Source organism: Glycine soja, chromosome 11 (genome assembly GCF_004193775.1).
Source record: "Glycine soja cultivar W05 chromosome 11, ASM419377v2, whole genome shotgun sequence".
NCBI classification, from domain to species: Eukaryota; Viridiplantae; Streptophyta; class Magnoliopsida; order Fabales; family Fabaceae; genus Glycine; species Glycine soja.
Genome location: NC_041012.1, coordinates 47300547 through 47325118, shown reverse-complemented (window position 1 = coordinate 47325118; position 24572 = coordinate 47300547). Strand labels below are relative to the sequence as shown.

Genomic DNA, 24572 nt, shown 5'->3' with positions numbered 1-24572 from the left:
TGCCTAATCGACTCTGGGTGAATATTGTTCCGTGGGACGTTTATAATTTTTTCTTATTTTTAGCATGTATCAGAAAATATATTTTTTGGCACGTAGTTTGTGTCAAAATACTAATAATTTTTTATGTTGAAGTAACAAACTAAGACAACAATTAATTAATCATTAACTAAGAGTAACTATAGAAACTTGGCGTGCATAATTCCAACGAGGTGCATAATTCAAGTTGTTTTGAGCCATTCACCAAAAAAAAAAGTTTCAAGTTGTTTTGGCTATCGTGGATATGAACTCAGAGAATTTCATGACCGTATTCTTCTAGCTTTTTTCGCAGGGAATGTTACTAAGCAGTTTGCAAAATAGACGTGTCCAAAAAACTGAGGTGGAGTAGTGGAACAGTTATTTTCCAAAGAGACCACAACTGTCTCCTTCTTCCTTCTTTCAAATTAAGTCCCACTAATTTGTCACAGTCTGCATTTTTCAAACCGCTCTTATCTAAATTTGTGGTGGTTCAGTTACTTACTCTACCATGATCTTCCCTCACTTTTTTTCTCATTTCTGCTACTACTCTTTATATCCATAATAACCAGGTGTTTTTTCATCAGGCTTATTAATAACTTGAACCCTTTCCTTCTTTGTTTTTCTTTTATAATGCGTCTAATCTAAAGTTTATATCTTTACCTCCAATGAATTCAGAAAGTGCCATCAAGTTATAGGTATGTTTGACATATTGTTCGGTTGGTCCAAAGCTTCCAAATGGTAACTAAACTTATCAAAGCTTAAGATTATGTTGTTTGACAATCATGCATGTACGAGTTCAAGTTTATGTAACCCTTTTGTTTTTGTTTTGGCTTTGCTGATTTGCAGTAAGAAGGCGATCAAACGAGCCCGGTGCCGGCTCAGGCTACTCAAGAACAAGAGGCAGGCAATAGCAAGGCAACTGAGAAAGGACTTGGCTGAGCTAATACAAAGTGGCCATGAAGAAACTGCATTTAACCGGGTTTGTTTGTTAATGCTACATACTCATTTGTTAACCACTGCTTGCATGACTATATTCCTTCATGTCCTGTTTTTGTTTCTAATATGAGGGAGTTTTCTACTTTTTCTTTCCATTAAGTATGAGTATTGGGAGATGGTTTTCCATAAACAAAGTTTCACGGTTGTAGGTACTGTTACTGGTCTATAGCTTAATGAATTCTCCCTTGTAAATCTCAAAGCATGTGTACTTTACGTATGTGTCTTGTGTATACATGTGAATTTCACTTGAAGATTTTGTGCATCCTTCAAAGCCAGTTCAGAATCTGTGATGCAGTAGCATCTGTACAGGATTTATGTACTGAATCACAGTTGTAACTAAAGTATTGCTCGTGATGATTGATGAATAATATAGAACCACTTGAGCGTCTATAATTTAAAGATAAGAAGTCTTAATCATGTAGTTTGTTACCGTATGGACAATTAAGAACACCCTTCATGTTCTAGCTAGCAAATAGTAATACAGTAAAGATGACGTACTAGGTATAAAATTTCAGAAGACAGAGAACTAAAATTTATTACTGTTTGAACTAAATTTCGGCTGAACTATGAAATTCTGTATGCTATAGACATGAAAATACGAATCATTGATTGGATATTCTAATTTAGTAACTTAACTCATCATTATTGTATTTCTTTTACTCCTATCTTACTAATAATGTATCTTTAGTAAGCATCCCTTTCTTCAGTCCTAATATTAACTAATTGTTCTCAAAATTTCAGGTGGAACAGCTTATGGGAGATGAAAGCTTAACAGCTGCGTATGAATTGTTAGATCACTTCTGCGAATTTATCCTTACGCAACTCTCCTACATCCAGAGGCACAAGTACTAACTGCTTTCTACCTATCTAAATCAAATACATTTACTAGCCCCTTATACTTCACAAAATTTTTCTGATGTTTCAACTTTCAAAAACCAGGGACTGTCCAAATGATATTAATGAAGCAGTCTCTAGTCTTATATTTGCTTCTGCAAGATGTGGGGATCTTCCTGAGCTCGGTGTCATCAGAAAGCTCTTTGGACAGCGTTATGGTGAGAGGTTTGCAACTGCAGCTGTAGAGCTATCACCAGGAAATCTAGTAAACAAACAAGTACTACTTTATTATTTTTTTTCTTTCAGCAAAGTATAATCATTTCACTTTATGAAATTTCATATTTATTAATGATGCATACATATTCATGGAATTTTAAAATCACAGTTGAAAGAGAACCTGTCAGTGAAATCTGTGCCGGATGATATGAAGTACAGAATGGTGGATGAAATAGCCAGGGATAACTGTCTGCAACAACAGGTTTTAGCCATACAATATTACCCTGATTGGCAACAAGTGCAGGTTAGTCTTCTTTAGTAGGTTGAATGTATTAAAGGATTTATAATCCTCTCATATACTAAAAGTCTAATTCTAAATTATCTTGAATGCTTTTGCACAGGTGAAAGAAAATCAAGGGTATCAACTAGTGGAGAGTGATGCCAAAATAATTGACACTATTTCAGGATCTAAAGTTCACCCTTCAGAGATTGAAGAGATAACAAGAGATGTCACATGTGTTAATCCATCCATTTCCAAACAAAGTGATTCTTGTTCTCTGCCAGAACCAAACTTAGCTGATACTTCAGCTATGGCGTCTGCTGTTCAGCAATATCCCCCATATTTCCTGAGATATCCTTTGGAGAAGAAAGTAGTAGATATAGACTTTCCTGAGCTACTTTCTTCTATAAATTTTGATTTGCAAAACAAGGGGGAAAGAATGGCCTTAACATCTTCTGCACAAAGAGTGAGTTTCCCTCCCTATTCTGAAGAAATGGTAGATTATGTGGATGCCATTAAGGAGTTTTCTGTACCAAATGATGGTGGCTGCCAGGACCAAATGCTATTTAAGTTCAGATCTTCTGGTCTATCCAGGAGACAAAAAACTCAATTTGGTTATGATAGTGATATTGGTCAAGATGGATCAGAGAGTGAGAACTCAAGCACAAGGACCTCAACAAAGAGCAAAAGGAGACCTGAGAAAAGATCAAGAAGGAGATCATCCTCCATGGAAAACCTTGGCCTTATGGATATTGGATACATGATATATTATCACAAGCCATGCAAAAGTCCCTTAGCTCATAAGCATAGTAGCAGAAAGCACCATAAGCCTTCACTAGAAGGAATTTCCCCATCAAGTTATGGCCAGAAGAGACTGATGCTACATGGTTTCTCAGAAGAGGGAAATGTTTTACAGTCATGTCACAGCCAAGATGGCACAAGGAGAAAACTTTTCAACTTTAAAATGAGTGGCTGCAGCTTGGACCAACCTTGTTATTTTTTCCTACATGATGATGAAGACTATTTGGAACCTCAATCAATGAAGCAAAAGAGAGGGATCAGAGCCACACATGCTCAACAAGAACTTCTGCCTGATGAATGCTGCCACTGCCAACTCTTTTGTGATAATGAGTTGAACCAAGGAATTGAATTGGTTACCATCCCTCGGAGACCAAATAGGAGGAGTTATAGTGGTGCAGCTGAGTATCATGTATTCAACTACCAGGATTGCCAAGCTGGTAATGGAAACAATGAAACAAAAGAAAAAATCTCTGCTTCTCCCAAAGTTTCCAATCCAAGGACTGGTGGTTCCTCAACAATAGTAGAAACAGAAGCTACCTATTCAAGGGCCATGACAATGCCCCAAGAGAGGCACAGAAACAACAAAGATAAGATGTTAAGGACATATTCATGTCCTTCTCCACATCCTATTCATGTTCATCCTAAGTTGCCAGACTATGATGACATCGCTGCCAAGTTCACTGCTCTCAAGAAAGAGCGCATGGAAAACATGGACCGCAGTAAGGACCAAAACTAGAGGAGGCATATATACAGCATTTGTATAATACTGCCCTATTAAATTTTGAATCACTCATTCAAATATTATTTGAGCTTGTTTTTAGATATCACTAAATATTCTTTGGCCTTCATCCATGTAAGATTACAATTTAATTTTTACTATCTGTAAGAAAAATGAGAAGGTTGCCAATCAATCTAACAAATTAAAAATTAGATTGAGATCTTCATTAATTGGTTTGTTGAGCTTAAATGAGCTATTTTAGTATAACGGCAATACAACTATAGAAATAGGTTTATGTACTAGAATATCTTATTCTTTTTCGGCTCGTAAAACTATTAGAAACAAAGGTTTTAAATGGTCCTAAATAATTTTATTTCCTTATAATTAATAATTGTCATTGGAAAACAAGAATATGGCCCTTCATCCTTATCTATGTTCCGTACTCACGTTAAGAAACACATGCACAACAGCATTGGAAACCCACTATTTGTTTGCTTGACTTCTGTGAAACACTTTTCTACTTTTTTCTACCTTCTTGTTTTCCTCCTCTCTTGATTTTCTAGGCATTGTATTGTGGAGACTTCAGTATGCTTCTATCCTTTATGCTCTAGCCAAGGCACATACATAATCCCGTTAACTTCACTATGCTTCTATCCTGCACCCCCTTTTTGACTTTTAGAATGGTCACTTTGAAATATAAAATTACATTCCAGAATGTATCCCTTTTTCGGCTTTTGGAATGAACAATCCGAAAGATAAGAAAATGTTCCAGAAAGAATGCAGGAAGTAATTTGGAGATGCAGGAAATAATAACCCAAATTTATCCGTTCGGCCTTTTTGCGAAAGTGGACTTTCTTAAGGAGGCCTTTCTTGCCTCCCGGGCCCCGGCCCGTTCAAGAAAATTAGTAGAAAACTAGCATTGTAATCTGTGTGTTGTGTAAAATGAATATCTTTTAATAATCAAAATTTCAAAGAAATATTTTAAATATAGAAATTATATTATACTTAAAAAATTTAATATATAAATATTTTCAAATAATAATTTATATTGTTATACGATGTTTTTTTAAAATGTGAGAACTATAAGTATTATCACATTATTATATTTCTAATTAATATTTTTTTTTGTTTTGATAAAAAGCTTTCCTTTTAAATTGTTCAAAATCAATCTTATAAGCTGCTATTAAAAATCAAAATTAATTTATTTCATAATTTATATAATATTTCTTTTTTTAATGTAAAAATAAGAAATAGTAACGCGACTAACAGCTCAACAAGACAGATAAACGAGAAAAGGAAATAACTGAAAAGTCATCCATGAATTGATCAACGATAATCTAAAAAATAAAGTATTTATTATTAATAGAAGGATTTTGGTTTATTCAGTGAAAATGGAATTAATAAAGTGCGTGTAAGTGTAAAATATATGTTCATTGTTTGCTCTATAAAGTTAGGAACTAGTTTTTGCTAACTATTATGATTATTTTTGGAAAAAAAATAGCTTGAAAAGTTAACGGAAAGTAAAAAGTTGCTACTTAAAATTTTTTAAATTAGTTTATTAAATTATAAGTATTATATAAAATTAATAATTAAAGTAGCTGAAAAATATAGAATAATATAAATAACATGTTTAAAAAGAGTAATTAAAAAATTAAATAAATATTTTAAGGATAAAAAAGAATAAAATAAAATTAAAAAAAGTTAGAAGTTAATATTTTAAAAACGTTAGAAATTACTAAAAATTTTATTAAGTTATTTAAAAAAATTTGTTTACCTAATAAAAGAAGTTAAAAACTAATGAGAATATAGGCTTATAATACTCTTTCTAAACTAATTTTTTTTCCAATAAATTTAGTGATGCACTTTTTAATTCAGAGTAATTCATGGCCTAAGGCTAGAGAGAGAAATTAAGGTTGATTGTAAATGTAAGCTTGAGAGCACCAAATCGACGTTTGCCCGGTCAAACATACAATGAATCTGTGCGATTATGCAGTTAAATTTCCATGGGAACCTAGTTCAGGGGTTCCACGAAGCAAGAGTTCGATCCAAAGTTAAAATGCCGAGCCAAGTGATATATTTTGATTATTGGTAATTAATTAGTTAAAAATGTCAAATTAGTCTAATATATATATGGTGTGGATTGAAATTTAAAATTTTATGTCTAACATTAATGTTAATTTGAAAAGAGAATTTGACAGCCACATGAGTTACTTTTGGAGATTTCTTTTATTTTACTCGTATGAGGTGGGTTTGTATTTAAATATATTATTTCGATTTGTACCCCTTTTTCTCTATCTTGCTCACATTTTGTGTTAAGTAAGAGTCTTAATGGAATTGGCTTTTCTTATAAAAAAATGTTAATGTTAATTTGGTACAATCCGATCTAGCTGAGATCAAAATCAACTCATTTGTATTGACTAGAGAGCTGCAATGAATTTGGATAATATGCATAAGGATAAGAGTGCAACCGTTTTATACAAAAAAAAAAAAAGCTACAATAAATTAGACTAATTTACTAATTCAGTTTTTTTTCTTCTAAACTTTATTTATAATAAATAAATAATTTTATATAAACCTTAGTCTTAGTCTGGTAGAATTCATTAACTATAGAAATTAGTTATGATTTGAATTTAAATTTTAATTGATCTAAATTCTTGTGCAGTGAGTTATATCAATAAAAATTATTAGATATATATTTTTTTTAATATAGTCTACATTTAACGGAGTTAGATGTCCAAGTTCAAAGGTTAAGACAATTCTTAGACTAAATTCTACATTATGTAAGCTTTGTAAAGAATGGTGTTGTCCATAGGACTGCTCCATCTTTATCTAGCCTCTATGATTTCAATCATGTACCACTTAAACCATTTGACCCAGATTAAACTAATGTGTGACAGTGCGTACTTAGAAAAGTGATAAGAATTAAACAGAAGTATATATCATTCACTTATCATAGCACTTCATTGATTAAATATACAAGGCTTTGTAACAAGCTGAAAATAAATTCCTAAAAATATGGGTAGCAATAGATTTCAGCAAAAGAGAAAATGTTACAGAGACTGTTTATCACATTTCTCTTAATCGAATTCCAAACTTATATCCTTGCAATTAATTAGTGGACCACCATTAGAGGGTGTCTAATTATGAGTGCCAATATATACCTTGAGAGTGGAAAGCAATTGATAATGGAACTATTATCCCTAAATGGGGCAACAATGATTATTACGACAATACTTTGATATACGCGCACGTATGCTTCATCCAATTACCAGAATGATATCGATATAGACAACTCTTCTTCCAAAATTATAATATTCCTATCGCAATATTTTACACTAAAGTGGCTCTTCGACGATAACTATGCCTTACATGCCAATGGCAGGTCAACAACTTGGTATAGCCAAAGTTTTTGTTCACTCCCTTGCTTTACTGATTAAGTAATCAAAGTAGTTAATTCATTAATGTGACTCCTTTCATAGCCTCCACCCATGTTGGAGCTGAATTAGTCAAAATGGGATAATCTTTTCTTTTGGCAAGGTCTTAATTCTAAGTTTACAGAGAACAATGGTGCTTCAAAATGGCCCAGTTTATTCTGTGTTTTTTGTCCGAGAGTGCCTGCCATTCAAATTTTATATTAACATTACATAATGTAACAATAAGAGAGCAAAAAGAAAGGCGCCGAAATGTGAAGTAAATGGATAATTTTAAATATTCGTGTTAAATCAATGTAGAATATTGTACTTTTGATCACATAATATAATGGATTAAACTCAACATTATTCTTCATGAACACGGAAAGTCTCTCTCTCTCTCTCTTTTTTTATATTTATGTATTTTCAATATGCGCCATGTTTGGAGCATTTCCAATCCATAAACGAGTTGACTTTGTTTGAACATAATTTTGTATTCTATGGCCACCAGTGGCGATGACTTTCCCCTGGATTCAAATGCTTGAACCAGTAGGATGTGACCTCCAATATATGAAGCAAAGTCCACTCTGTTGTTTGTCCAGCTACCCTTATAAGGAACATCATATTGCATATTATGTTTAATTTGCCTATGAACTTAGATATTCTTCTTTTGAATATTTTTCAAAATTTCAAAACTAATTCCATAAGATATTAAGATATATTTAAGGATCAGTTAATCTTTTTCAACAAAAGTTTTTTTTCCAAACATACAAACCTAGAAAAATAAATTTTCAGTCCACGTGTTTAAGGAACAATTGTTGGTGCTAGGAACCTGACTATCTTAAGTCATGAAATCTATCTAAAATGATTGACAATACTGGAGACGAAAATGGATGAGAAATAAAATATGGGTAATTAATTGTTTTTAGAGCAGTGATCACTTGTATCATTTTCTCTTACCATTTCCACAAGTCCTAAATTATTTAATGTACCCAAAATGGATAAGTTATAGTCTGGTGTTAAGCTAACTCATTTAAGAATTTAAAACATCAAATAAAATGTTGTCGAAATCTAATACAGTTTTTCCTTTAAATACTTTAATTTAAGTTTGAAGAATCAATTAATGAGAACCACTTTTAATCCTTTAATAGTTTATAATTGATTGCGGTAAAAAAAAAAAAAAGTTTATAATTTATTTTAATGACGACGTCAATACTGTTTCATTAGTTTTTTTTCCACTTGAAACATCCCTGTAATTAAAGTTCAAAAATAATTTTACTTCCAATATTAAAAAAATCAACTGTGAAATTAATCATTTTATAATTTATTTTTAAAACAAATGATTCAATCAAACTCGAACAAACACATTAATTCCCAATTATTAATAATATTATATATAAATTTAAATTATTCTAAAATTCAAATTCTTGATAATATTATAAACATTAAATAAAGCATACTTGGAATTATACTAGATAGTTGGGATAGATGTTTCTCTTTATTGGCTTTTGCTTGCATTTTTATTATAAAATAAAATAAAATTACGTGATACTATAATTTATGTGATGGTAACTAACATTTTCCATTTGTGAGAAAGTGTTAGAAGTGCTCATATTTCATTCCGCAACATATTCATCGTACATATACGTGTCCTAAATTAGTGCTGAGAGAAGAGAAGTAGGTGAATTGCATTTGCATTGTGTTGCCTGGTCAAAGAAAGTGACCCCCCAAAATGTTCTTCTTTCAGTGCTATAATAAAAGAGATGGAAAACGCATCTCCGATGATTCCACTTCAGATATTTTTGCTTGAACCCACAAATGTAGGAGTTGAAGCCACGTGTTAATTGAATGATATTCTATTTTTTGTTATTGCTCCTATGAACCATGATGTTGATATTTTCATGAATTTTTGTTTTTCGTTTTCTGGTTGACTCGGGAACATTTGGTACTATATATTGTTTTCAGAGGATATGTATTTTTATGAAACATAATATATTCAAGTTAAACAGGATTACTATAAATTTAATAAAAAAAATTTATCTAAATATTTAAGACACTTACATAAAAACTTAAAATCAAAGTAGCGATAATGTTGAAATAACTCAGGTCAAATTCACTTGGATTGAATTAATTTGTTATTTGTTATATATATCAAAACTCATGTTATGTTATTATTTTTTATCAAAAAATATTAGTTAAAGAATTTGAACTTGCGATTTTCTTCTTTTATTCTCTTTTTATTATTCTTCAATCAAATGAATCTTATGTTTTATATTAGTGTTCTTACGGTAACTTTTGAGTTTTTCCCTTTAACTTTGACCGATCTGAAGGAAAAAAAACTAGCAATTATGTGGTTGAACTAGTGTATATTTTAATGTACCTTACGTAGGAAATAATAGAACATAGAATAATAGAGTTTTGCTGTAAAAAAGAATATTTGAGACAAAGTTAAATCTATATTCGGATATTCCCTTAACTTTCACCAAATCTGAAAAGAAAAAACTAGCAGTTATGTGATTGAACTAGTGTATATTTTAATCTACGTACGTAGTAAATAATAGAACACAGAATATTTGAGATTTGCTGTAAAAAAAATAAAAGAATATTGAGACAAAGTTAAATCTATATCAAAACTGCGTTGAAAAGAAGCTAATCATATATCCAGCTAATATAATGTGTTTGCTTGCAAAGTTGGATATCTAAATTAATGTGACTATTAATGAGATTTATTAGAAGAATTGTAATTAAGCCTGTGTACGTAGTTTGTGTTTTAAAATTGAGTTGGGTGGGTTAATCACGCTAAATAATATCAAGGTCTTTGTTTTGAATTTGATACTTAGGATGACTAGTGAAAATAATAACCAAACTAATAAGTGAATTTTTTAATCCTTAAAATTTAATAAGTGAATTTTTTAATTTTTAAAGTTTAAATTTTAATTTCCAAAATATTTATGTTATTAAAATTCTTTAATTCTGTTGAAAACTTTTTAAAAATTAAAATGTAAATTTTGAGAACTAAAAAATTTACTTATTAACTATAGAAACTAAAAGAAATGAGTTTGAAAATATAATAATTAAATGAGTAATTAAAACTAATTTTAATTAATCTTTCTCACACACTTGTGAGAAAATTAATAACTCTCTTTGCCCTCCTGGCATTGAACAGAAATTAGTATCATAAATAATTTGGAAATTTGGATTAGATCAAATGTGTAAAAATATTTGAAAATGTAGATGTTAAATATTCACTTAATCTTGTAATATAAAAATTGCGTGTTTATCCCTTTCCTCGTGAATTTCCATGAGGGAAAAAAAAGATATAAAATTTTCACACAACAAGATTGTCTGCGGTTGAACAGAAATTAGTATCATAAATATTTTAGATTAGATCAAATGTGTAAAAATATCTGAAAATGTATTCTCTCATGATAAATATTCTCGTAATATCTTAATATAAAAATTGCGTGTTTACCCCTTTCTTCATGAATTCCCATGAGAAAAAAAAAAGATATAAAATTTTAACATAACAAGATTGGATGAAAATTCACTATGAATATTGATCCATTCAATAATTTCAAATAGCTATGTTTGATATAAAAAAATTACAAAATTGATGAAAGTTGAAAATTAATTTAAAATAATTTAATTGAAATTAGCTTCATATATTAGGAAAAAAAAACTTAGTAAAATTAATTTTTAATTAAACTAGTTGGTAAATGTAATCAAAATTTTATTAAAAGATAAAAAATAGTGAAATGGTGTAGCAATTAAAATATAGTGTAATATTAAAAGAATATTTTACTAAAATAAATAATGTAATAATAAAGGAGATAATAAATCTTTTTTTATTAAAGTATCAAAGAAAAAAATATAAACTCATTATTAAATATTTAAATAGTACACGAAAAACTGTATATTAATAAATATTAAACATTATACCAAACACCTAATTCTAATCAAATAATCTTATAAACTAATTAAATAAATTGTAAATCAATTAAAATAACTTATCAAGTACAGTTCATTTCATCTCATCTCATGTCTGTTACCAAAAGGTTTTGGTTGGCTTTGATATTTTGAATTATGCATGTCATATGACTTTGACCGAAAACGAAATAAATATTATGCTAATAAAAAAAAAATTGTAAACAGCACACAAATAGTATTATAGTAGTAGGAGAACAAAATGATGGAACTCTATAATGGACCACCGACACGTGCCGATTTTCACCGACCTAAATGATAAAACAATGTTATGGTGTTGACTTTTGTAACGACAAGCTCACAAGCATATCCGAGAGTGGTTTCAATGTTTGAATCCTTGGCATTGTTCCACCGAAAGTGAAAGTGAAAGTGAGGGGAGCAATACGTGGATCCTGTGCCTGACACAAACTTGCACTGCTTCACTCACCAGGTTTTCTTTACCCACATGCAACGCTACTATATATCTTGAGAAAAATTGAATTGATCGCAGCCTCATGAAGAATGAATTTGACCAATTCAAATTAGCACCTAGCTTTGATTGAATTCTTTTTCACACAAAACGCACGCGGAGTTATTAACGTAAGTAAGGAATTTCTATGAAAATTATTGCCAATTAATTGGAGTTTGATTTAGGGATTTTAATTTCTTGATATTGGAAAAAAAATTCATAGTGAAATTAAGAGCAGTTGTTCATGAGCTTCTCATTGTGTGGACATTTCCAATGGCAGTGATGGCAAGGAGCTTTACCCGTAATGACTTTTTTCTTATTATTAATTTTGATCATAATCTACTGTATTATAGATTAAGTCTGCTTATAACATGTGAGTATAGCTGCCCAAAAGAATCTTACAAAAAAAATCAAAACACATGTTTTTCGTTAAATATATTATTCTCTCACATATAAATATAATGAGTTTTACATCATTATGTCAATTCTATAGGTCACTTGTAATTAAAAACTTAATAATAAAATAATAAAATAAAAAATGGAAAATTAAAGTGAATAATATTTATAATGTTTTATTTGAGGTTTATGTATAGCTCATGACATATTTTATTATGTATGATAAATATGAGTGTATGTAGAAAAAATTAACAAGAATTTAGATTTGTAAACACCAAAGACTTGAGAAGGGGAGAAAAAAAAAAGCCTAAAACAACTCTATTTGATGGAGATGATGATAAAAATACTTGCTTATAAAAAAATAAACATACTTCAAGCAAGTTGCTTCTATATGAACTAATTAAACTTTCAAAAGGAAGAATTTTCAAACACTAGCTTTTCATATTTAATAACACGTCTTTTTTTCCCTCTTGCATTATGTTATACTTCTCATTTATGATGTTTTATTTGAGGTTTATATATAGCTCATAACATATTTTATTATTTATGATAAATTCGAGTGTATGCAGAAAAAATTAACAAGAATTTAGATTTGTAAACATCAAAGACTTGAGAAGGGGAGAAAAAAAGAAGCCTAAAACAACTCTATTTGATGGAGATGATAATAAAAATACTTGCTTATAAAAAATAAGCATACTTCAAGCAATGCAAGTTGCTTCTATATGAACTAATTACACTTTTAAAAAAGAACAATTTTCAAACACTAGCTTTTCATATTTAATAACACGTCTTTTTTTCCCTCTCGCATTATGTTATACTTCTCATTTATGAGCAAAAAATGTTTAGTTCTTCTTCTTTATAAAAATGAAGTATAGGAATAATACTTTTGTTTCACATTAGAAAACTAACTCTATGCATGCTGTCTAACTGAAGACTACCGTTGTTCAAGATACGTGCAACCTGATCTCAAGCTTCAATTATAATAAAAGTTTATGGTCGATAGTTTTGGTGAAAAGGCTCAAAACAAAACTAGCCATTGTCTCAATATGTTAGAAATGAGCCAAGCACATTCCAACCAAATAAAAAGCAATCAAGAGCTTTATCCGACCCAATTCTTATGTATCTGTTCACATGTCTCCCCAGTTTAAGACCCTTAGAGAACCATAAAGATCCATATATATCAAAAGCAGGCAAACATATCTATGAATGTGTGTTCTATTTCTAACACCCTTGATTCACATGATGCAAAGAATATCCCAAACACTATGCAAGAAGAAACCATCTTTCATCTTTGGAGCAACACCCCTTATGCAACGTACTATAATCATGTCATTATAATCAATATGTCCATAAATATATTTTAGAATTTACTTGAATTAATGGATTGTTGTAGTTTTGTTTGTATAAAAGTCTTGACCAATCACTAGGTATCCTTTTTAATCTTCTTTAATCCTCTTGAAAACAATGGAATTTTTTTTGAAAAAAAAAAACTTATAATGTGCTATTGTTTCAACTACTTTAATCGAATTTGGTAAGAGTAGTTAATTAATTATTGTACATTTGAGATTGAGAACAAGCCATGATTCAGACGAAAATTCTGTTGTCTGTTGATGCTGCAAGCTAGAGTCATCTCTTGCTGAAATTGAAAAATACTTCCGCATATAAAAATTTATAAAAATATACTTAAAAGCATAAATATCTTCCACCAAAAACATCGATTAGCTTTTTTTTATCATTTTGATCTGAGTGCATGAATCACCACCTCCTCCACAGCACAATCACTGTAAAAAGCTTTTTCATCAAGTCATGAATCTTGTCTCACTTTTTTTTTTTTCATCTTGCTCATACAATAATATGATAATATATATAAAAAATAGAGTAAAAATAGAATGTCTATAGAAAATATCTCACCAATGATGGAGCCACCAATCAGCGTTCAACACATCACGGTATGGACAAACAGCACAGTTACATAACTGTTTTCCTTGGGTGTTCCCTTGTTGCAACATGTGGAAAGCTAAAGACATAGGAGATAGTGAGATACATTAATCTCAAAGTGCGTGACCCAAACGTGACCAAAGGTGGTTGAAAGGAAAGAAGGAGATTGGTTTGAAGCAAAGACAGAACCGTGTGGGTCCCACTTTAGCCAACCAATGAGGCAACTGTCTAACTCTATTCATATGCTTCTTTCTTTCTTCAATTGAATTCATAAAAAAAGTTGGATTTAAACACCTTTCTGACTCTCATATAAAAACCTCTCTCCCAACACTCTTTTGTTCCTCACAAGTCACAAACAACACAATCTCCCCTGCTTTCACCACCTGAGAGTTTCTCTTGCTCGTCCCACAAAAATTGGTACTACCAAAAGAAAAATCAATCATCGCCCTGATCCCCGCTTGCTCTCTTATCTGATTTTGTTCTTTCCACACACTAAATTGAAGATGGGTATGTCTTAAGGAAATAACTTTGGCATCAGATTCTGCTTTTGATTTCATCGGTATACAGATTCTAAAATTTTGTTCTTTCTTTAATTGGACGACCAAATCTGAATCTGAGTCCTGAACTTGGATCACTCGGATTCGAATTTTTCTTTTTTGACTCACACCCATCTTGTTATTTGTTATTAATTTCCTCGGAACAAGAACAAGCTTTGATTTTAAGAGAGCGAGCAAAGAGTGTTGTGTATTTATAGACACTCATGGCTGCAGCGAACAGTGGCAAATTCGACGTGGGAGATGAAACTCACAAGAATTCACGAAAGGGTAGTGAAAGCCAAGATTGGGAGATTGAGAAGGGAAAGGGCGTGGATTGTTCAAGCTCACAGAGGCGTCAATGGAAGCCAGTTTTTGATGACGCTTCCATCTCATACAATAGACCTCTCAAGAAAATCCGCAGCCCCGATCGCCAAGAAACAAACCAATCTTCTTCTTCTTCTTCTTCTACTACTCCTTTTGAACCTTCTCCACTCTCTAATCCTCCTCCTTCCTCTTCAAGAATAGTGTTTCCTTTTGCTTTTGATGGTTCCCAACACCCCATGCAATTCCCTCACCAATTTGGAACCACAACAAACTCACCTTTCCCTCACCCATCTTTCCAAAACCAGCAACACCAGATGATATCATTTGGGTCTTCCCAACAACATAACAATCTCGCATATCCACCAATCATAGCCCGAGATTCTTCTTCACTTGTACATCATCATCATCAACAACAACAACAACAGCATCAGCAGCAACTTCTTCAGTATTGGAGTGGCGCGTTGAATCTAAGTCCAAGAGGAATGTTAACAAGGTTGGGGCCAGATGGAAGGCCATTGTTTAGTCCTCCAACACAGCGCATAAACACAACAAAACTCTATAGGGGAGTGAGGCAACGCCATTGGGGCAAATGGGTCGCTGAAATCCGTCTTCCACGAAACAGAACGCGTCTCTGGCTAGGCACATTTGACACGGCCGAAGACGCCGCCATGGCCTACGACCGCGAAGCCTTCAAGCAACGAGGAGAGAATGCAAGGCTCAATTTCCCCGAATTGTTCTTCAACAAGGACAAAAAAGAACAAGGAGAAGAAGAAGCTTCTTCGCCGGTTCTTTCGGCTATTGCAAAGCAGAATGAACCTCCTCCTGCCCACCACCGTGACGTCACGATAGAAGAGTCTAACGAAAATGACTCAGGTGACGCCACCGTGAGCGACGAGGTTCATGCTCCTGCTGCTACAGCGAGTTCCGAAGGGGTTTCTCAGGAACTGGTTTGGGGAGAAATGTCTGCATGGTTCAATGCTATTCCTGCTGCTTGGGGTCCTGGTAGTCCCATGTGGGATGATTTGGATGCCACCAATAATCTTCTTTGCCAATCACACATTCCTTTTTCCAATCCCAATCAACAACAGTTCAATGATGCTGATGATGCTCAGAGACAGGAACAAAACACAGGACCAGGTTACCTATGGAAGGATCAGGATTGAAACTTTAAGTTCATTTTCTATATACTTTGATGGTTCCTTAGTTACTTCTCACTCACTAGTAGCACATATTTTCACCACACAACCTATGAACCTTGCCTACTACTACTACTACTACTACTATATTCATTTCCTTTTTAACTTCTTTTCTGCTGAACTAAGGCTCCGTGTATTTCAGGGTCTTGCAGCATTTTTTTCCTTACTTGACTATTTTTGTTGTTTTTTTTAAAAAAATATTTAATGTATTTGGTAAAGGTAGATTGGCACGACCAGGGAAGAAGGAGACGGTTTTTTGATTTCCTTCTCGGTTGCTCCATCCGTTATGAGCTATGTTTTTCAGCTCCAAGGATGGATTTATATATATAATCATATTACTTCTTTTGTAGTTTGTAAGCTACCATGTTATGTATCCTTTTTTTGTTGTTATATTAAATATCCAACACTTTGTAGTTTCGCAGCATCTATATATGTGAATGTAATTCGTAATTAGCATACATACTTCTTTGCTTGTTTATGGTCCACCTTTCGTCTTCCTATGGTTTTGTTTTGGAACAACTGAAGAAAGGAAAATAACAAAACATTAAATATCTACTATACTTGCCTTGTGTTATAAGTTGGAAGTATCAGAGACCTAGGTCCCCTACTCTAATATTCAAAGCAGATAATGTTGACTAACATCAATCTACTACTAATGTTACCAATCCACCGTCTGTGGGGAAACACTAGGAATTTCTAGTTCCCATACGTTTGACCACGCAATAATTTTTGAAGAAGCATAAATTTATTTTATTTGATATCAGCCTAGCTAGCTATAGTTATCCCGAGAGCATATTTCGTTTTGTTACCCCTTTGGCGAGAAATAGGTTCGAAAAGTAAGAAATAAATAGGAAATGAAAAGGTAATGGGAGATAAATAAAAAAAACCATCAAAACATGGAAATCAATTCACATAAGATTATTGTTGTAGTTAATTTAACATAAATATAAGGTTTAAATTATGAATATGCAATTATGTTAAATATTTAAAAAAATGTTGTTAATTGTTAATAATAATAATATATGATTTAAACAGAGTTATTTCTAATAAAAAGGATGTCTATGGTTTAACCCAAAAAGAAATCAATATAAAAAATAAATAGATCAATTTTTTTTTTATCTTCAAACCTTAATCTCGCATGTAACAGAACTTTTAAAGTATTATTTAAATTTTACTATTTTTAAACTTTAAGAATTATTTTAAATTCCAAATCCATTATACACTCCCACATATTTAAATAGAAAATTAGAATTCGAGAACTCTAGGAAGAAGATATCAAATTTGCTTAATTTTCAAAATAAAAAACCTTAATTTATGAAGAAAAAAACTTGAGTACATCAAGTTTATTTGTAGTATAAATTAAAAGATAGAATAAAAGTATAATTAAACTCAAATCAATTTTCAAGAGAAAGATGACGGGCATGACTTGTCTCTTGAAAATATACTTTTATTTAAAGTTCAATCGCTTTCTTCTTCTTCTTTCTCTATCCATCCTTTTTTTTTTCTCTCTCTCTCTCAGGTTTGAGACAACTTGTGTATCACCAAAATAAGACTAGCTCGTACTCATCTCTTCTCATAAAAGCAATTAAGAATTTTCTTAATAATTTTTTTGGCCGAATATAATAATACAAATGATTAACTTCAAATCTGGAAATATCAAACTCGCTCATCATTGAGCATGCGCTCATAAACAACTAATCTTATGTATGTATTTTCTTTTGGTTTGTTATAGCTGTTGGTGGGCATATTCTTCAACAACAAGAACTAGATATTATATCTGCAATATTTTAAAAGAAATCATTCTGCGTACAAAAGTATTAACAAATCAAAGGAAAAAAAAAAATAAAGAAACATTGTTAAAAGACATCAACGTTGGGTAAAAATTAATTTAAGAAACTTAGCATTTAGTAGTAAATATGGACAAAACTTAAATACAGTTTTTAAATGTTGTGTTATTCTGCAAACAGAATTGAATCTAGTAATTGGCCTAATCCATTGATCAATATTGCAAACTTTGTTCAATGGATTACCAAAGAAAAACTCCAATTATAATTAGAGAACACCACAAACAACACCTAAGAATTTGTATTTAGGTTTTATCCTTCAAATAGTTCAATTAAACATCTTAACGAATTCAATCAATATCCTGCATTTAATTAGTTGGTCTTGAAAAATGCCAACTAAATTGATAACTGATAATGTGTTTATATATATATATATATATATATATATATATATATATATAAAGTGATTATATGTTGTTTTAAATATTAATAATTTTAACTCAAATCAATCTGTATATTTTTAACAAAATTTATAATTTAAGAAACATTAAGTTATATCATTTTATCTACGTATACAAATTATAATAGACAAACAAATTTTCTCACATTTCATTACTAAATAAACCTAAAATTTGAAAAAAAATACAATTATGTGTATATATGTATAATAAGGAAGAGAGATCCACATTTAATATTCAAGTCTGTTTTGAACAAGATTGTCTTTTAAAAGATGATACATGTGGAGAATAAAAAAAACAAAATTCATTCCCAATAATATTTTCTTAACTATGTTTTACGGCATAACCTTACACAAAGGACGTGAATATGCATGATCTCATAAAGATGGGCAACTTTTTACCACACTTGTGATAACATTTTTTAGAAATCTTTAGACATATTAAACAGTTTTGGTAAAATTACTAGCTACAAATAATGTTTTCCAAGAAATATCATTGTTAGGAAGCATATTCTCAAGAATGAAAAAAAAATTACATGCTAAATTTGAGGTTGTAGCAAATAGAAAAGATGAAATCATACATTAATTTGAAAATAAAATCAAAAGTACTTAAAGTACACTCCAAGTGCGTGTGATAAGTAAAACCCAAATTTTAAGGTTAGTGATAATGAGTTATTTTTATGAGTAATACTAACTGAAGATACTGTTTTATCTTAAAATATATTAACAAGATGGAATGAAGATTAATTAGATGTTAAATAAAAGTTTCAGAAAAATCTTCTAGCTATACAAAATAAAATATTTTTCTTCTTGACTATATACCATTTACAGTACTTTTATAATAATTTTATCTTTTTTTTATCACATTTTATTTTTACCTTCTCCCGCTAACTTTTCCCTAATTATAAAAAAGGAAAATTGCCCTTTTGTTTTCTCGACTATGAATCCCACCAAATATGGAATCCAAAATTGTCTCTTCTTTCTTCGTGACAAACGAGAACAAATAAGGACAAAAGTAAACGCAGAGTTTCCACGTTAATTATTGCAACTAATATTTTATTTTCAAAGGATAATTAAGTATGATGAGCAAAGTGGGCCCATTCACCGGCCCATGAGATCATCACATTTCTTACTTGCGACGGCACGATAACGATGAGCTTTCATTATTAACAATGATTTTAATCCAAAATCATGTAGTTAATTTAACAGCATGATAACGATCATATACATGTTCAAGGTAATACTAAACGATAAAAAAAAATATCTAGGAGCAGGATGCCAGTGACGTTGCCAAAGTTAAGTAAGTTCACTGTTGATCCTCATCTAAACCAAACCTAATTAATCTTTTAATGTCCTTGTGATGAAGGGAGCTGCCATAACAATTATTATTTTAAATAAATATATAAATAAACTTTAAAGCAAACATGGATTTTTTTTCCTTCCCAAGTGTCATATTTAATTTGTTTCTACACATGGTACAACCTTTTAATTTGATCCTTATATAAAAATAAATTTTTAATTAAAGTCATATATATAATCATTTTCAATGTGATCTATAGTGCACATTGCTGCTACCACGTCATTTGTTGGAGTTATATAAAAATAAAGTTTAGGAATCAAATTTGGTTATATATATTTTTGTCCTGTGCATGTAGTCATTTTCAATTTGGTTATTATACTTCACATAACCTCTAACCAATTTTAGTGTGTTACAGCATCAACAAATATGGGAACAAAATAAAATAGGTATATTACATATGAAGACTGGTATTTGATACGAAGAGTTCTCATACAAATTGATTTCGAAGCCGTGTGCTTGCATTTTTGTTTAACAGAAGTTAAATAAAGTATTGTAAAAAAAGTAATTAGTTTGAGGGAAACCACTAACTAGATCCTTAAGTATAAGCAAAACTACATCAGACTTCCGAATGGACATATGATGCCACTTGAGATGTTAAATAGAGTACATATATAATTATATAGTATATATATGTTTTTGTGTTATAAATTCGAAATAGGGGCTGCTACTTTAACTTCTTTTATGAATGTATTATTTAGTTTTAGTACCACATTGTTCAATTTAAAAAAAAATGGGTCGTTCATAACATGTTTAGCTACGCCATATCCCCCAGGATTCTAAGGACTACTCATCATTATTCGCAACTTGATCACTTGAGGTGTTACACCATGTTTGCTTCTGCTAAGCCTGTATGGATATAGGAAGTATTTCATGTCTAGAGCAATGTTAGACCATCGAGATTTAAATTGTGAATTATTAATCTACTTTTTGAATCGTGAATCATAATTTATTTCAGATCATAAGATTTTAAGATATTAAAAAATTACGTCAAATATATTATATAGTGTTCTATGTAAGAAATAGACTTTTCGAATATGTATCATACAATTGTGAATCATAGTTATCAGAATGATACAATTTACTATGGTTCACAGGGATAAAACTGGAAGAAGACCAGCTGCCATTGTGTTGTGCGAACGAAATTAAAAGTAACTGGAAAAAATGGATTCAAACGAAGATTTTGAAATATGGATTAGTTAAAATACGTAATCCCATTCCCAAGTTAACTCGTTAAAGGATATAAGGTTAGTTATTTGTACAGTTCCCCTCAGCCAATTATAGCATTATTGCATACATCACTGATAAGGTTAGCTTTGATCCCACAAGAAAGCCAAATTAGCCAACTGTCTAATCAGGTTCAGTTCAAAAGTGAGGTAGTAAAAGCTAAGAAAACCTTTTCAACAAGTTCAGAGGCAAGTGGGTTTCAAAGCTCCTTGATTTTTTTCTCCAAGTTGCCTTGCCAACAAGCATATAGCCAAAATCATAATTGCTTTCCTACTATTTGAACTATATCCATCACCTATTGGTTTCAATCATGCATTAATACCTTATCCACATCATACCCAAACTTCAAGTAATTAGAAGCAATGTCTTGTTTAATTCAAACTAGCAATTACATCTATATCTACCAAGACTGATGAAGCTTACATGGTCTTCTTTGTTACCACAAACCTAGAACCATACAAAACAAAAAGCAGAAAACGATTTCCTTATTCATATAAAAACATTTGAGATTTGATTAAACTAGTGCCACAACCACCACCAAGCGCATAGACTTGTGGATCAACTAGCACTTTGTTGTTCTGGCTTAACTAATGGTATCAAAGTTGGTGCCTAAATATGCAATTTTGTTAAATACTTCGAGAAAAATATATGTGATCTCATAGACTCATACCAAAAAATCAGTGCCACAACCAATAAAAAACAGAGGCATGTATATCTATGAGCCTATGACTTCAGCAGCTTTTTCACAAGACAATTCTTGCAGAAACAATAAGCAATCAGGATAGGCTATAGGTGGCAGCAGCTATGCCTCTAGAAAAACTCAAGTACTGGTATCAGTATGATGCAGCCATGCAGGTATAGAAATTGTAAAATTGTAATTAGGAAACTTGGTCACACTTGTCTATGAATAGTGTATACAACAGAGGATATAGGATCTCTTTTCCCTAAAGAACCGAGAAAATGTCTGGTCATACACTAATAGACGGTTATATTTCTAAAGGGTTGATCATATCACAGTTTAGACAAAGCAACGTGAAATTTTGAAAATGCTCATAATCAGTTGGAGACTTAGTTGCTTTTTGTAGCAAAAGGATCTAACAAAAAGAGTAATAGATGGAAGAAAGAAAATACTATTAAAGAATCCCACACCTCTTAAAATGTGCCCTTATTTTTGGGGTAAAACATGAAACACTCGTTAATTTTAAAAACATTACTCAAAAATCAAAATCCTAGTTGGCTGGGACCGAATCCCAGATTGAGTTATCACCATCCTTTAATCAATCAGATGGCCATACAAATTCCCTTTTGCCAGTTCACTCTATATGAAAGCTTTGTTATTCAATTGGTTTCCGTTATCAAGCAATAAAAAATACTAGTATAGATATATTGCATGCTTCATCATATTATAATGCAATAGTTTAAGAATAGAAGCCTGCACTTAGGTGCTTCAAGCCTACAAGTCATGCTATTGTGAAGGTGCAATCGATACATGACACTTCAAAGAACGCCACAGAACCTGTAATAGATTCTGTCAAAATAACAGACATAATTCACTAACAACAGAAATAGCACTTCTATCACTCATGAAAAGATAAAATGATCTTGTGGCCTTAAACTCCAAGTAGAGGCACTTTGAGACATCTATGCATTGTTACATAGATATGTCTGACCCTTGGAATCAAAATGGGCCTAGAATTATGCACTACCTACAAGTCCAATACCAGTTGCTCAAGCTGAACCTCTTACCATTGTTCAAGCTGAAACTCCAAGTAGAACCACTCCCACTATTGCATCCCACACCTTATATTGCATTCCGGAATGTAAATTTATATTTCAGAATGGACTTTTCAAAATACAATGAGAGATGCAGGATGCAACAATGGGAGTGCAGGAAATAAATGCCTTGACTCAAATACACACATCATCAACACACGCATATATTTTGGTTGTTAGATGAAATGACCAAATGGCTCTTTGACGATTCCAATCTTATACTTGCTTCCTTTCTGCAATCCTTATCTAGTGTTTCGTCATGGATTGTTCAATCTACATATCCTTTGGTTTATATCGCATTTTAGATTGTTCATTCTACATTAAGATGCAAGAGTGGAGTTAGGAAGATTCAAACTATATATAACAGTAAGAGAATAGTCAATTATTTGAATTGCCATAAAAAGCAAGAGAATAGTCAAGTTTTTTTTTTTTTACTAAGATTACATGTTTCTACTTCAATAGGGATCGATCAAACACTAGCGCTTCCTTGTTGCTACTTACAAAGTGAAATTGATTCAAACGATAGATAAGTTAATTTAGAAGTGCAGCAAATCACCATCCTGAAAAGGAGAAGCACATATATGAAGTATCTTAACATGTATATTTGGTGACTAAATTTCTCAATGCTTAAAACATCAAACATAAAGTAACATGCAGAAAGGAGTAATGTGATAATTCACCCTTGATAAAGCCAGTTTCTGCTACGTATGCAGACACACCTTACCTGAAGTGTGAACACTCAAGTATGTCTATCCGGCCCACTCTTAAGTAAATACAGAGATTATTTCAACAATTTTGAAAAGCCTCCAAGTTTACCGAAAAATGAAAAGGCTTTTTAAGTGTATTTACATATAATGTTTTTAATTAAAATCATAGCAGTCGTTAAATTGATGAACATATTAATTCACAATTTATTGGTTTAACTGTAATTGAATTGTTAATAATAAACATATTTTTTAATATTAAGCAATATATTAAGTAATAATTTAATATAAAATTACAAGAAATTAAGTTTTGTTCAATTTTAAAGCGTTTAATTGCTAGTTATACAAAAAAGATAAGTTTAATGGCTATTTATGTCAACCAATAAAAATTATTACTGACAATTAAAATATAATATAATAAAGAATTGCAACTAACTAGCCAAGGGTGAGAGTAGCATAGCTATTTGGAATTAAACTGGCCAGTTTTTACCTGATTCATAGGGTATTCTTCACTGATTTTCAAATTACCTATCAAAGAGGGTATGGATCAAACTAGTTAATTGGATCAAGTGGTTCAATCCAATTTTCTCACCTATATATAAACTTACATTTAGTGTTTGTGTCTCAAATAATATTATTTTTTATATAAGATATTTATTAAAAAACTAAAATAAAATGAACTCAAAAAGGCTATAACAATTAGACAATCCAGAAGTCTATACGTAGCTAATTCAATTTTTAGGGCAGCAAACAAATTTAAATAGCACGATATAGACTATCAAACCATTAAAAATTTCCTTGAGGAGTTGTTACGATACCTTTCCGTGAATGCTATCTTATGTGGATTGATTATTAATTAAAAAAATAGATTTCGTTTACCTGATGTTCAATGCATTTGATTTGATTATGCGATTGCGACTAACAATCCAACGGAAATAGTTTAATCTGATCCAAACGAAAATATTTTAAAGAACAATTGCAAGTCTGCCACGTATCGAGCTAAAAGACAAAAGTGTTGAATATCCTGGGAAAACTCGTCTTTTCCTGCTTCGTGAAGTTAAGATAGACACTTAGTAATGGGAACACACGATTATAATTCTTTAATATAGAGATTCTTTCACTATACAAAAGAATAGTAAGGTTATAAGGATGTGTTTACAAAATTGACTAGGTAACTC

At 31.2% G+C, this 24572-nt stretch overlaps 2 protein-coding genes across 2 annotated transcripts; both read left to right on the top strand.

Moving 5' to 3' along the window:
- Positions 1-551: 551 nt before the first annotated feature.
- On the top strand, positions 552-4090 carry LOC114373364 (the record flags this gene model as incomplete). The annotated part of the gene is made up of 7 exons (XM_028330836.1): positions 552-584; positions 691-710; positions 862-994; positions 1753-1856; positions 1951-2122; positions 2231-2365; positions 2463-4090. Coding segments are annotated over 7 exons (2013 nt in total), but the record flags the coding sequence as incomplete, so codon positions are not given.
- Positions 4091-14306: 10216 nt separating this feature from the next.
- On the top strand, positions 14307-16547 carry LOC114373717 (ethylene-responsive transcription factor ERF053-like). Its single transcript, XM_028331239.1, has one exon. It carries the CDS (start codon positions 14797-14799, stop codon positions 16057-16059), a length of 1263 nt encoding a protein of 420 aa, XP_028187040.1. The 5' UTR covers positions 14307-14796; the 3' UTR covers positions 16060-16547.
- Positions 16548-24572: the final 8025 nt, after the last annotated feature.

Bases quoted from the DNA above. Each gene is read 5' to 3' on its own strand.
- LOC114373717 (XM_028331239.1), top strand. From the start codon at position 14,797: ATGGCTGCAGCGAACAGTGGCAAATTCGACGTGGGAGATGAAACTCAC.